Raw genomic sequence first — 16,103 nt, 5'->3', positions numbered from 1 at the left:
GGAACTTTTTAAATTATTTAAAAATAAAAACTTATTTTATTGTACTTGTCTCTTCTACCACTTGCTTTTCTCCCCATGTAAGGATAATTAGAGAAAAAAATTAGGAATAGTTAGGGACCAAAGCAAGGAGGCTAATAAAGTAGGGCCTCAAAATAAAGTCTTAGCAATGCATGAACAGGGAAACTTCCACAATGGGAGCCCAATTCTAAGTAATTTAGAAGCTTTAATTCTGTGTCATTCACAAGAAGGTTTTCATGATTTTTAATAAAGATAATCCTAAAAATCCAGACATACCAGTCTTCTGTATGATATCCATGGCCTACATATAAAATATTAAACAACACCCATTCTCAGAATATCATCGATTTGATAAATTAAGAAAAAGACTACACATAGGAGAGGATGATTTTACATTAAAAATTTCTTTAAAACAAGGTAACTTTTTTTTTTTTACCTGGTTTTGTGAAAGTGGAGGATCATGACTAAATGTTAATCCTGCTTTAATAAGTGAAGTTAAAGCTTCTGCTCCCCATTCTCTCATTCGAGAGTTTGGATGCTGGCACACCTGAAGACAAAACATTGAACAAAAATTAAATATTTAATTTGTACACTTAAGCTACATATCACACATCAACTGAGAAAAGAAAAATTTAAATATAACATTTTGTATTCTTTCACATTTTAAAAATTATATGAAATGTTCACCAATAAGGGCTGAATAAAAAATTGTATCTAAAATGGAAGTAAGCTTACCTTCTGTATAAGGGGCAAAGGAAGCAATAAAGAGACAGAAAATAAAAGATGAAACTAAACAAGTCACAGAAAAAAAAGGATTTCAAAAAAGTAAATTATATCATCAGAGTAAACAAAAGCAGCAAGCTGATACTAAGGTTCTTAATCAGGCCAACCCTCATAATCAAATACTATGCTAAGATTTTAAAAACTTATTTTTGTGCCATTTGATGAGAATGTCTAGGACAAGAAAATCTGCATTTTTCCTCTATAATAATTCATAAAAGTAATCCCAACAAAATGGGGGAAAAAAATAAAGAAAAGTTCAAGCTCATTTGTTTCTCTTATGAAGAGTAATACCTTTCCTAGCTTACTAAAATAATACAAAATGATCGTGGAAACTAAACCTAAAGTTAACATACACATGCATACTAACAGAAGCAACCATTACTGAGAATCAGCTAATTATTACCAGTCACTCCAACTTGAACACAAGAGTATACAAATCCAGATGAAATTCCCTGGCACTATCTACAATTAGTGATACCACACAGGCTTTTTCCCTTTAGAGAAGAGCTATCTCAGAATCACAGGAAAGGTTATAAAGGAACAGTGTTTATAATGAACTCTCAGCCCCAAATGCCTTAAAGTTTCAGAACTAGCTGAAACTGAGGTGGATCAAGAGACTCTGTAACAAAAGAAAGAGGACCCAAGCTAACAGCTAGAGGAGACTTCAGAGATTTCACTGATGTGTCACCCATTATCAGTCCAAAACACCAACCTATTCCTTCCCCAAGGCAATCATTGCAAAACTTTAGTCCCTAATGAAATACACAGACATAAAGACAAGGGGGAAAAAGTTAATGTTGATTGTTCACATGATCATCCAGAATCCGTAGTTCAATGTGTCTGTCTTTATTCTTAACAAAAGTAAATACAGCATTTAAGAAAAAAGAAGTTACCTCAAGTAGATGGCCAGTTAGAGGTCTCCAAAGAATTTCTATTCGGTGCATGTTAACTAGACCAGTTTCTAACAATTTGGCAACAGCAAAAAGAGATGGTTCCTAGAGAGAAAACATATTGCATTTTGATATTGTAAGAAATTTTTAGTGGGGCGCCTGGGTGGCTCAGTCGGTTAAACCTCCGACTTCAGCTCAGGTCACGATCTCATGGTCCGTGAGTTCGAGCCCCGCGTCGGGCTCTGGGCTGATGGCTCAGAGCCTGGAGCCTGCTTCCGATTCTGTGTCTCCCTCTCTCTCTGACCCTCCCCCGTTCATGCTCTGTCTCTCTCTGTCTCAAAAATAAATAAACGTTAAAAAAAAAATTTAAAAAAAATAAATAAATAAAAAATAAAAAAAAAAAAAAAGAAATTTTTAGTACCTCAACTATAAATAAAACTGACGATACTCTGAAAAGCATGACTATAATTAATATATAATTAGTATAAATTAGCAATAATCATAACAGAACCTTAGTTATCATGAGACAAGCCTTTCTGAAACCCACCCTCAAGTATCCAGGATAGATTCTAATTATAAAATTTGGTTAGGAAGAGAATGCTTTCATGAGAAAAAAGTGAAAAATTCAAAATTATTCCAGACATAGAGTGGCTACTCTTCTGACCAGAAGGAAAGATGCATTCTGTTATAGACTAAACTGTGTCCCCTTAAAAAATATCTATGTTGAACCCTACCCCCGAGGTGATGGTCTCTGGAGACAGGGCCTATATGGGGGTAATTAAGGTTAAGTGAGGTAATAAGGTGAAACTCTGGTAAGATAGGATTAGTGTCTTAAAAGAAGAGACACCAGAGAGCTTCCTGGCGTGCTCTTGAGCACTCCTTCCCACCATGTGAAGACCCAGTGAGAAGACTGCTATCTTTCAAAGCAGGAAAAGAGTCCTCACTTGAGGACCACCATGCAGTGAGAAGACTGCTATCTTTCAAAGCAGGAAAAGAGTCCTCACTTGAGGACCACCATGCTGGCATCTTGATCTCAGACTTACAGCCTAGGCTGATTGATATATATTCTTACTAGTGTAGTCTTCAAATGTCCAGGTTTTATGTGTGAATGTCAGAAGGTATGAAAAAATCCGAAAAGAAACAACAGAGACCAGGGGAAAGAAGTATAGAATCAGGAATGAGGCAGATATTGGAACTGTGAGCTTAGGAAATAACAGAAAAAATACCAGAGACAGGTGACAAACCCCTCTCCTCAGTTGCTAGCATTTCACCAACCAGAAAAGGAATCAGTATTGTTTTAAGACAAATTTGGCCAGGCTGACCTTTGCTGCATGTACTAATGTTACAGGCACCCTAAAAATTTGTGTGGTAGAAGAATGTACCATTGTAGAAACAGTATGATACAGTGGTTAAGACTGACATTTGTGAAGTTTTAATTGACTAGGACCTCATTTCAACTCTACCACTTAATAGCTATGTAACTTGAATAAGTTACTACTTTCACTAAAATTTTTAAAATTTTTTTAATGTTTATTTAAAAGCAAGAGAGACAGAGCATGGGCAGGGGAGGGGCAGAGAGAGGGAGATGCAGAATTCCAAGCAGGCTCCAAGCTCCGAGCTGTCAGCACAGAGCCCGAAGCAGGGCTCGAACTCACAGAACATGAGATCGTGACCTGAGCCAAGTCAGACGCCCAACCGACTGGGCCACCCAGGCGCCCCTCACTAAAATTTTTTAAATCTATACGATGGGGTAAAAATATACAGAGACAACCACGTTAGAAAGTATCTGGCAGATAATAAGTCCTCATAAATGTTGCCTAGTATGATTTTCTCCTCCTCCTCCTCCTTCTTAGCCCCAACATGGGGCTTTGAACTCACAACCCTGGGATCAGGAGTCAGATGCTCTACCAACCGAGCCAGCCAGCCACCTCATTCTTCTGCTAATTCTAACCAGGATGAACACAGGAATTGTGTGGCATTTAAAAAAATGTACAAGCTCAGAGCCTGGAGCCTGCTTCGGATTCTGTGTCTCCCTCTCTCTCTGCCCCTCCCCTGCTCACACTCTATCTCTCCTTCTCCCCCTCAAAAATAAATAAACATCAAAAAAAAAATTTTTTTTTAAATGTACAAATGCCCACACCTCATAACCAAAGATTCTTATTCAGAAAGCCTAGAATGTATTCCCGGCATTTGCATTTTTAAAAAACTCCACAGCAGACTTTGATGCCCACAAAAGTTACAGCCACTAGTGAAGTGGTTAAGAATAAACCTCTAGAATGAGACCTATGTGGGTTCAAATCCAAGTTCTAACAATTACTAAATATGTGATCCCAGGCAGATTACTTAAACTCTCTATTTTCATATTTCATCTGTAAAAAGGGGAAACTACCGCCAAACCTCACAGAGTTGTTTTAAATTATTAAATTAAACATTTAAGTGCCTGGCATACAGTAAACTATGAAGAATATTTTTGTCATTGTTATACTGAGTTTGGTAATATGTCTGCACAAGTATCATCCACCACACCTTCTTTCAGGGAAGAATTTGCAAGCTTCATCATAAGCTACTTCTCAACACATTAGCAAATATTCCTGAAATGAGGACCAAAAATGAGATGACTTTAAATCCACACTAAAGAACACTGATATATATATCTTTCGTTTTAATTTTTTTTAATTTTTTTAATGTTTATTTATTTTTGAGAGAGAGAGAGACAGAGAGAGAGAGAGATAGCGATCATGAGCAGGGGAGAAGCAGAGAGACAGAGAGAGACCCAGAATCTGAAGCAGGCGCCAGGCTCTGAGCTGTCAGCGCAGATCCCAATGCAGGGTTAGAACTCCCGAACTGTGTGATCATGACCTGAGCCGAAGTCAGATGCTCAACTGACTGAGCCACCCAGGCACCCCAATATATATATCTTTAATCCCTAGAATGTTTAACTCACTCAGAAGAGCTGACATTGTCAAAGTTTTTTTTAATAATTAAGAAAAATATAAAAGTTTCTAATTTTAACATCTGCATATTTATAATAATTTTTATAAAAAGCACAACTGAATAATGAATTGTTCTTTGCCTCCATTTAAACATTTTTTAATATTTTTATAACATTACAACATTAATACATGCAGCAAAGGTCAGCCTGACCATATTTGTCTAAAATTTTTATAGTTTATATTTTTATAAATTTTTATTTCCATTCCACATTCATCACTTCACTTTATAATATTAAATCTTAAAAGAGAGAAACGAGAATCCATTCTCAGGAACATAATCTCCATTCCAACGCACCCATTTTTTCAACATTTGTTCCTTCTAAGCCTCCCTCAAATATATCTGCTCCAACCACTCTCTTGAAATTGTATTCTTCCAGCATAATTATAAACATCAAATCCCTATTTTTTCTCAATTCTCATTGATCTTGACTTCTTGTAACATTCTTCTTTTGATTTCCATGAACTTGCTCTTTCTTATGTAAATTATACCATTCCTTCAATATCCACCTCCAATAACAAACCAATTCATGTTAATTAATCTTAATTCTTTTAGTAGAAATATGCACTTAGAAACATCTTCTATAATAGGACACTAAAGATTCACAGAATATGTCTCACATCACTTAGTATCTATAACTATTTATTTAGACTCTTATACCACTTAAACTACCACTTAACCATGAGCCAGTAGTTCACATGCTGTTAGAAAGTAAAAATCTTAAATATCCTTTATATTTCTTAGCACTATCATGTATGCAGTACACATACCATGGTTACTGAGTTAATACGTAAATTCTCAAGACATTACCACAGAAACTTGCTCATATTTCATTAAAGTACTCTATTAAAAATATATTTGTGCATTGAGTTAATCTTAAAGATGCAGGATTATTAAGGATATCAAGAAATTTACTACTTTACTGTATTTTATATTACCCATGCCTTAATTTGGAGTAAAGTATAAAACATATTTTCAAACACCTACATGTTTATGTAATACTCTAACTATATGCTATAGTATATGAAACTTCTCCTTAATAAGACCTCACTGGTTAATCTTTAAATGAGTCCTACAGATGACAAGCCACAATACAAAGAATTATAATTGAAGACTAAGCAGACAACATAATTTTGGATCTTACAGATACATATTAAACAAGTTACAAAGCTGCATTCTCTGCTTTTTAATCATGTACTAGGTATCTTCACTTACTTGTAAATGGTTACACCATATTTATTTTAAAACATAGAAGGCATTTTACATAATTTCTAAAATATAAACAAATCCATATATTCTTGTGCTGTCCAAGTATAATAGAAAATGATATTTTGATTACAGAAAGAAATGCTCTTGAATGCCAATATTCAAAAGTACTATATTCTATTCATTCAGTCAATAAGTAAAGGAAAAATTTAATTTTCAAGGTAGGGAGAATCATTACCTTTACTAAGAAATGATTAGCTCCTTATTTCCATCCCAATGAAGGCAAGAGAAACTGAGACATATATATATATTGCTTGACTTAAACCTTGTATTGTCCCAATCATAAATTGAAATTACAAATATTATTGTGACATTCTATGGAATTCATTTATAAATGTGGTATTACATATATTCTTTTAAAAAATGTTTCTTAAAATATTCAGTACACAACAGAAATGGACACAATTTAAATTTACAATACATTAGACATATCACAAACCACGTCATGTCCTCTTCACTCCCTCTTCAACCTAAATGGCAAAGCTCAACACAGACTGGAAGAAAGTATTAGTCCCACTACTAAAATACTAAGATCACTATGAGTGTACATCTTATTTAACTCAATAATGTACCATATTTAAAACAGAAAGACAGAATATCACACCTTATTATTTCCATAGGCCATATCCATTGCTTCTAGGGATAAGGAGCAAAGTGCATTTATTAAATGATGCAATGATACATCATCAAGATACCTATAATGAAAATGAAGAAGTATGACATTCTGATCTAAAATATACAGCTAATAATATTTATTTCAATTTCAAAAACTGATTCTTTTTTTAAAAAATTTATTTATTGTTTAACTTATATCCAAGTTAGTTAGCATATGGTGCAACAATGATTTCAGGAGTAGATTCCTTAATGCCCCTTACCCATTTAGACCACCCCCCCCCCCCACAACCCCTCTAGCAACTCTCTGTTTGTTCTCTATATTTAAGAGTCAAAAACTGATTCTTACTGTGAGCTTTCAAACAATCTTGAAAGTATATTGGAAATCACTGGTAAATCTGTCATCACTGCTGTTGTGAGAACCTAAAAGAAGAGTACAATTAAATGTAACATATGAACATATTGAGAAGCACAAATTCAGTAAGACTAACTACAGCTTACTGTACTGGGTCCTTCTACAGCTCTCCCAGGTTTCAAGGCACCACCACTACTAGGCTTTAATCCCAGAATCCATACAAGATGCTGTGAAATTAAAGAAAAAAAATAACTAAATTTGTAAAATTGTAAAAACCCTAATAACTAAAATTAAAAGTCATTAGTAACTCTTAATAACTAAAATTAAAATCAGAAGTAGGTTTCCAATAATTAAATTTAAATTGGTAACTGCTATTCATATAAAATACTTAAAACACCAAGCATAGGCAGAACTTAGGCCATTAAGAGAAGCCACATCTTTTTTCTTTTCCAACTTTTCCTTCTTCAAACTTACTGTCTATTCTTTAGGCTTCCCCAAACTACCAACAGGCATTGCTTAATTTAATTGGTAGCACCTAGATATAAAAAGAACACTGATCTTTGACTCAGAGCCTACAACATACCTGTAGGGTCGCCAAGACAAGTTGCCATGATGTTCCAAGAACAGCTCCATGGCAGTGTGCCAAGTTAAGTAAAGTCCTCATACACTGGATATTTTTGGAAGTGAGCTATATTTAAATAAATATATATTTGTAAGAATTGTTATGCATCCTTGTAAAGCAGGATTATCATATTCAAATATTTTTTTAAATAAAAAAACAAATATATTAAGAAAATAGGTGTGGATGGTTTGTATAGAACAAATTAATTTGCTTAAAAATTGTGTTACCATCATTGTTATGATAATGTCAGTTGTCTTCTAAAGGTATCAATCATCCAAGTAAAATAAATAACTATAACAACAAAATCTGACAAACAAAAAGAAAGGTACAGGGGACAGAGTTAACAAGGCAGAGTAGTATAGGGACCCTGAGCTTGTCTTGTCCCTGAAACACAGCTAGATCAGCATCAAGACATTTTGAACAGAAATTGAATAAGAAATTGATCTCATGATAAATGCAACAACTTGCATAATATGAGCCAGAGAACTTGGCAGGAATGTCATGCAGAGGGGTGAAATAGGGGAGAGAAAAACCGTGGAGCTGCAGAGTAGGGTGCCATTTTCACAGAGAGAGGGCAGAGAAAGGGGGAGAGTGCAGAGCATCAGGATTGCTCAAGAAAAGCACTCCCCACCCCGACAGAAGCTGGAGAGAAAGAGAAGGAAAGAGTGAGAACACTCACAGGGAACTGGACAAAACATCTGTTCTCCAAAACCATTAATGGAGAGAGGGGAGAGGGTTTCAATACCACCAGGGTTCTATAAACAATGGAGCGCAATGTCTGAAGGTTCAGAGATCAGTGCCTGACGATGCTCCAGTGAGGAAGTAGGGCAAATCCCCAGGAGCAGGCAATGTGGACTGAGGGATCCATGTGCAACACGGAGAGAAGCGGTTCTCCTGTCTGGAGTGCGTTTGATAGAGGCTATCTGTCCTCCCCATCGGCAAAAGTCCCAGCGGACCCTGGAGAGCTGTCACATTTACTGATAGTAGAACAAAGGCACCAGAGTGCAGCAAAACTGGCTGGGGTATGATTTACCAAAAACTCTGAGCCACTGCCACTGCATGATCGCACAAATATTTTCTGGGGAAAGCCAGCATCTGGTGATTGCTCAGCGAAACCCTCCCCCAGAGAATCAGTGCAGGTCAAAGATGAAGGTGTCTATGAAGTATGGGGTTTTGAAACACAGCCCCATCTGAGATAAAACTGTGGAGGGAGGCATTACCTGGCAGGCAGACAGCTTGGACACAGACAGGGTAAAGGCAAGGAGCAGACAGAAGCCTGATACAAAGGAGGGGTACTTGATCACGCATCTGTGAGGGCACGAAATTCCTAATCCAGAGACTAGAGAGCTGGGTTAAGCTATTTTCACCCCTCGCCCATGCATTCGCAGACCAGGATTGACCCCACTGAGCTAAGCAGCACCACCAAGTGAAGAATACAGCTGATACACCAAGCCCTGCCCACCTGCATCCTCCAGAGACATCCCCCAGAAGACCAGCACAAATCCTCTCCACGTGCTTAGTCTACTGACCATAGAGTGCATCAAAGTTTCAGTTCTAGGGGCGCCTGGGTGGCTCAGTCGGTTGGGCGTCCAACTTCGGCTCAGGTCATGATCTCGCGGTCCGTGAGTTCAAGCCCCGCGTTGGGCTCTGTGCTGACAGCTCAGAGCCTGGAGCCTGCTTCAGATTCTGTGTCTCCCTCTCTCTCTGACCCTCCCCCGTTCATGCTCTGTCTCTCTCTGTCTCAAAAATAAATAAACATTAAAAAAATTAAAAAAAAAGTTTCAGTTCTAGGGGAAACTGGATTTAACTTTATTCGGGTTTCGTTCTGTTTGCTTGTTTGTTGGTTTGTTTTCTTTGCTTCTGTTTTTGCTTATGCTGTTTTCTTTTTTCTTTCTTTTCTTTCTCTTTCTTGGATACATAAAGAGCAATTTTTATCCTATTTTATTCTATTATTAAACATTTTTTAATTAATTTAAAATTTTAATTTAATTTAATTTAAAAAATTTTACTTTTTTTCCCCTCTTTTTTCTATCAAACCTCTCTCCACAAGAAGACTGAAATACACCTAAGATCTGGCTTCCTTTATTTGATTTTGTTTTATTTTAATATTACTTTATTATTAACTTTTTTCTTCCTTCAAAATGACATGATGAGAAATTCACCCCAAAAGAAAGAAGAGGAAGAAATGATGGCCAGGATTTAATCAACACAGATATAAGTAAGACGGTCTGAACTAGAATTTAAAACCATGATTATAAGAATACTAGCTGGGGTTGAAAACAGAATAGAAGACACCAGGAAATCTCTTTCTGCAGAAATAAAAGAGCTAAAATCCTGTTAGGATGAAATTAAAAATGCTATAACCGAGATACAATCTCAAATGGATGATATGACGGCAAAGATGGATGAAGCAGAGCAGTGAATCCGTAATTCAGAAGATAAAATTATGGAAAATAATGAAGCAAAAAAAAGAGGGAAACAAAGGCGAAAGATCACCATACAAGACTTAAGAGAACTGAAAGATTTATTAAGGAGGAATAATATTCATATCATAGGAATCCCAGAAGATGAAGAGAGAGAAGAGGGGCAGAAGGTTTATGTGAGCAAATTATAACTAAAAACTTTCCTAATCTGGGGAAGAACACAGACATCAAAATACAAGAAGCACAGAGAACTCCCACTGGACTGAACAAAAACTAACCATCACCAAGGCATATTGTAGTCAAATTCACAAAATACACAGACAAGGAGATGATCATGAAAGCAGAAAGTGAAAAAAAAGTCTTTAACCTACAAGAAAAGACAGATCACGTTCATGGCAAATCTGTCCAAAGAAACTTGGCAGGCCAGAAAGGAGTGGCAGGAAATATGCAACGTGCTAAATTGGAAAAATATGCAGCCAAGAATTATCCAGCAAGGCTGTAATTCAGAATAGAAAGAGAGACAGAGTGTCCCAGACAAACAAAAACTAAAGGAATTCATGACCACTAAACTAGCCCTGCAAGAAATTTTAAGGGGGACTCTTTGGAGAAAAAAAATGAAACAAAACAAAAGAGACCAAAAGTAACAAAGACTAGAAAGGACTGGAAAATGTCACCAGAAACACCACTCTACAGGTAACACAGAGGCACAAAATTCATATCTTTCAATAACCACTCTAAATGTAAGTAGACTAAATCTTCCAATCAAAAGACATAGGTATCATAATGGATAAAAAAACAAGACCTGATCTATATGCTTACTACAAGAGACTCATTTTATACCTAAAGGCACCTGCAGATTGAAAGTAAGGGGATGGAGAACTATTTATCATGCTAATGGACATCAAAAGAAGGCCAGAGGAGCCATTCTTATATCAGACAAACTAGATTTTAAAACAAAAACTGTAACAAAAGATGAAGAAGGGCATTATATCATAATTAAGGAGTCTATTCACCAAGAAGATCGAACAATTGTAAATATTGATGCCAACTTGAAAGCACCCAAACACATGAATCAATTCATTACAAACATACAGAAAGTCATTAATAATAATACAGTAATAGTAGGGGAATTTAACACCCCACTCTAGCAAAGGACACATCATCTAAGCAGAAAATCAACAAGGAAACAATGACATGCTGGACCAGATAGACTTAACAGATACATTCAGAACATTTCATCCTAAAGCAGCAGAGTACACATTCTTCTGAAGTGCACATGGAACATTCTCCAGAGTAGATCACATAATGGGACACAAATCAGCCCTTGACAAATACAAAAAGACCTATCTCATCCCATGCAGATTTTCAGATCACAAAGCTATGAAACTTGAAGTCAACCACAAGAAAATATTTGGGAAGATCACAAATACTTGGAGATTAAAGAACATCCTACTAAAGAAAGAATGGGTTAACCAAGAAATTAAAGAGGAAATTTAAAAAAGTACATGGAAGCCAATGAAAATGAAAACACGACAGTCCAAAGCCTTTGGGAAGTAGCAAAGGCCGTCATAAGAGGGTAGTATATAGCAATCCAGCCCTTCTTAAATAAGGAAGAAATGTCTCAAATATACAAATTAACCTTACATCTAAAGGAGCTGGAAAAAGAACAGAAAATAAAGCCCAAAACCAGGAGAAGGGAAATAATGAAAATCAGAACAGAAATCAATACTGAAATTAAAACAAACAAACAAACAAAAAAAAAAAAAAGGGGGAACAGATCAACAAAACCAGAAGCTGGTTCTTTGAAAGAATTAATAAAAATAATCAGACTTACCAAAAAGAAAAAGTAAAGTACCCAAATAAATAAAATCACTAATGAAAACAGAGAGATCACAATCAATACTGCAGAAATACAAACAATGATTAGAGAATATTTTGAGCAACTGAATGCCAACAAATTGGGCAATCTGGAGGAAATGTATAAAGTCCTAGAAACATATAAACTACCGAAACTGGAATAGGAAGAAATACTAAATTTGAACTGGCCCATAACCAATAAAGAAATTCAATCAGTCATCAAAAATCTGCCAACAAACAAGAGTCCAGGGCTGGATGGATGTCCACGGGAATTCTACCAAACATTCAAAGAAGAGTTAATACCTATTCGTTTCAAGCTGTTCCCGAAAATACGATGGACAGAAAGTTTCCAAACTCATTCTATGAGGCCAACATTACCTGATTCCAAAACCAGACAAAGACCCTACTAAAAAGGAGAATTATAGAACAATTTCCCTGATGAACATGGATGCGAAAACTCTCAACAAGATACTAGCAACCTGAATCCAACAATACATTAAAAGAATTATTCACCATAATCAAGTGGGATTTATTCCTGGGATGCAGCGGTGGTTCAATATCCACAAATCATTCAACGTGACACATCACATTAATAAAAGAAAGGATAAGAACCACATGATCCTGTCAATAGATGCAGGAAAAACATTTGACAAAATACTGCATTCTTTCGTGATAAAAACCCTCAAGAAAGTAGAGATAGAAGGAACACACCTCAACATCATAAAGGCCATATGCAAAAGACCCACAGCTAATATCATCCTCAATGTGGAAAATCTGAGAGCCTCCCCCCAAAGGTCAGACACATAATAGGGATGTCCATTCTCACCACTATTGTTCAACATAGTACTAAAAATCCTAGCCTCAGCAATCAGACAACAAAAAGAAACAAAGGCATACAAATCGGCAAGGAAGAAGTCAAACTATCACTCTTCACAGACAACATGATACTCTATGTGGAAAACCTGAAAGACTCCACCAAAAAAATGCTAGAACTGATACATATATTCAGTAAAGTCACAGGATATAAAATCTACATACAGAAATTGGCTGCATTTCTATACACCAATAATGAAACAGCAGAATATCAAGGTATCGATCTCATTTACAACTGCACCAAAAATCATAAAATACCTAAGAATAACCCTAACCAAAGAGGTAAAAGATCTGTATGCTGAAAACTATAGAAAGCTTATGAAAGAAACTGAGAAGAGACAAAGAAATGGAAAACATCATGCTCATGGGTCAGAAGAACAAATACTGTTAAAATGTTAATAATACCCATAGCAATCTACACATTTAATGCAATCCCTACCAAAATAACACCAGCATTCTTCAGAGCTAGAACAAACAATCCTAAAATTTGTATGGAAGCAAAAGACCCCAAATAGCCAAAGCAATCTTGAAAAAGAAAACCAAAGCTGGAGGCATCACAATCCCGAACTTCAAGATGTATTAAAAAGCTGTAGTCATCAAGAGAGTATGGTACACAAAAACAGACACATACACATATACCATTGGAACAGAATAGAGAATCCAGAAATGGACCCACAGATGTATGGCCATGTAATCTTTGACAAAGCAAGAAAGAAAATGCAATGGAAAAAAAAGTCTCCTCAGCAAATGGTATAGGGAAAACTGATCAGTGACAACCAGAAGAATGAATCTGGACTGCTTTCTTACACCATACACAAAAATAAACTCAAACGGATGAAAGACCTGAATTTAAGACAGGAAACCATAAAAATCCTAGAGGAGAAAACAGGCAACAACCTCTTTGACCTCGGCCACAGCAATTCCTTACTAGACATGTCACTGGAAGCAAGGGAAACAAAATCAAAAAAGAACTGTTGGGACCTCATCAAGATAAAAAGTCTGCACAGCGAAGGAAACAGTCAACAAATCTAAAAGGCAACCAATGGAATGGGAGAAGATATTTCCAAATGACATATCAGATAAAGGGTTAGTATCCAAAATCTATAAAGAACTTATCAAACTAAAAATCCAAAACACCAATAATCCGGTGAAGAAATGGGCAGAAGACATGAACAGACACTTTTCCAAGGAAGACATCCAGATGGCTTACAGACACATGAAACAATGTTCAACATCACTCATCATCAAAGAAATACAAATCAAAACCATAACGAATACCACCTCACACCTGTCAGAATGGCTAAAATGAACAACAGGTGTTGGCAAGGTTGAGGAGAAAAGGGGACACTTTTGCCCTTCTGGTGGGAATGCAAACTGGTGCAGCCACTCTGGAAAACAGTACGGAGATTTCTCAAAAAAATTAAAAATAGAGCTACCATACAATCCAACAATTACATACTAGCTATTTATCCAAAGGATACAAAAATGCTGATTTGAAGGGGCACATGCACCCCAATGTTTACCACAACACTATCAACAATAGTCAAAGTATGGAAAGGGCTCAAATGTCCATTAACTGATGAATGGATAAAGAAGACGTGGTATATATAGGGGCACATGAGTGGCTCAGTCGGTTAAGCATCCGATTTCAGCTCAGGTAATGATCTCTCAGTTTGTGAGTTCGAGCCTCTCTCAACAGCTCAGAGCCTGGAGCCTGCTTCGGATTCTGTGTCTCCCTCTCTCTCTGCCCCTCCCCAGCTTGCACTCGGTCTCTCTATCTCTCTCAAAAATAAATAAACATTAAAAAAAAATTTTTTTTAAAGATGTGGTATATACATACAATGAATATTACCCAGCAATCAAAAAAGAATGAAATCTTGCCATTTGCAACAACATGGATAGAACGAGAGTATACTGTACTAAGTGAAATAAGTCAGACAGAGAAAGACAAATACCATATGATTTCACTCATGTAGAATTTAAGAAACAAAAAAGAAAAATATAGGGGTAGGGAATGAAAAATAAGATAAAAATAGAGATGAAGGCAAACCATAAGAGACTCTTAAGTATAGAACAAACTGAGGGTTGCTGGAGAGGTGTTGGATGGGGGGAATGGACTAAAGGGGTGATGGGCATTAAGGAGGGCTCTTGTTGGGATGAGCACTAGGTGTTATATGTAAGTGATAAATCACTAAATTCTATTCTTGAAACCATTATTACACTACATGTTAACTCACTTGGATTTAAAAAATAAAAAAAGAAAGGTATAATAATTTTGCTGGGTAGTTAATTGGTAACTAAGGTAAGAAAAGTCCTTCACCATTACTGTTCCTTGAGGCTGGACTGCCAGAGGTTGACCAACTGCCACAACTTGCTGGTGAGATTCACTTGATGGACTTATCATCATAACACTTTGGCCTTGAATGGAATATGCTACAACACAAAGGAAAGCTTAAATAATTAAGATATACTTTTCACATTATTCAAAGTAATGTTGTATTTTAAAACATTAACCTGATTCAACTAAGTTCAACTATGACACTTACGCAGTTACCTATTATCTATATGCAAACATTTTTGAAATTCAGGAGGTATAAAAACCAATATAATTTAAGCAAATTTTAAGTAATTTTCTAGATAACTTTTTAAAATTATAAAACTTAGGTATACTTTTTCACAAGCAAAATAGAATTAGGACACATTGAGTATTTTAACATATATTCCCAGTAAACTTTTATAGTTAAAGTTAGATGTCAAATCTCACATCTTCAGTCTGAAAACTAAATACCATCTTGAAATATATTTTTATTACATGTAACAAACTTGAGTGTTTTCAAAGTATTGAACAAGAAAAAAAATATCTGAACGTTAAAAGCAGCATTATTGTTCTACTAGTTCGTTGAAAAAAATAAAAACAAAAACAAACAAAAAAACACCACTACTTTTTTTTATTTTTTTTAAGTTTATTTATTTATTTTAAGTAATCTCTAGACCCAATGTGGGGCTCAAACTCATGACCTCAAGATCAAGAGTTGCACGTTTCACTGACTGAGCCAGCCAGGCACCCCAAACCACCATTTCAACAGTATGATATAGTTTACAACAGACTTCCAGATTTATTTTCTTTTAAAATTTTTTTTTAATGTTTATTTATTTTTGAGAGAGACAGACAGTCAAAGCATGAGTGGGGAAGGGGCAGAGAGAGATGGAGACACTGAATCCAAAACCGGCCCCAGGCTCTGAGCTGTCAGCTCAGATCCCGATGCTGAGCTCGAACTCACAAGCCATGAGATCACAACATGAGCCGAAATTTGATGTTTAACCATCTGAGCCACCCAGGCACCCTGGAGATTTATTTTCTTTTATCCTCACTATTATTGTTGAAAATTGGTATTATACTCCCTGCACCCCCA

General features: G+C 36.0%; 1 protein-coding gene across 4 annotated transcripts in view; it reads right to left on the bottom strand.

Moving 5' to 3' along the window:
- MON2 (MON2 homolog, regulator of endosome-to-Golgi trafficking) overlaps positions 1 to 16,103 on the bottom strand; it is a 119,190-nt gene that overhangs the window by 43,523 nt on the left and 59,564 nt on the right. For all 4 annotated transcript variants that reach the window (XM_042947044.1, XM_042947045.1, XM_042947046.1 and 1 more), the window contains exons 15-21: positions 15,011 to 15,123; positions 7,499 to 7,603; positions 7,062 to 7,142; positions 6,910 to 6,983; positions 6,553 to 6,643; positions 1,695 to 1,796; positions 455 to 565 (exon numbers count right to left, since the gene is read on the bottom strand). In XM_042947044.1, coding sequence (XP_042802978.1) covers positions 455 to 565; positions 1,695 to 1,796; positions 6,553 to 6,643; positions 6,910 to 6,983; positions 7,062 to 7,142; positions 7,499 to 7,603; positions 15,011 to 15,123 — 677 coding nt within the window. The remainder of the gene's footprint in view (positions 1 to 454; positions 566 to 1,694; positions 1,797 to 6,552; positions 6,644 to 6,909; positions 6,984 to 7,061; positions 7,143 to 7,498; positions 7,604 to 15,010; positions 15,124 to 16,103) is intronic.

The sequence above is a fragment of the Panthera leo genome, chromosome B4 (genome assembly GCF_018350215.1).
Source record: "Panthera leo isolate Ple1 chromosome B4, P.leo_Ple1_pat1.1, whole genome shotgun sequence".
Taxonomy (NCBI): Eukaryota; Metazoa; Chordata; class Mammalia; order Carnivora; family Felidae; genus Panthera; species Panthera leo.
Note: the sequence above shows the minus strand (reverse complement) of the source record. Positions and strands in the feature narration are given on the sequence as shown.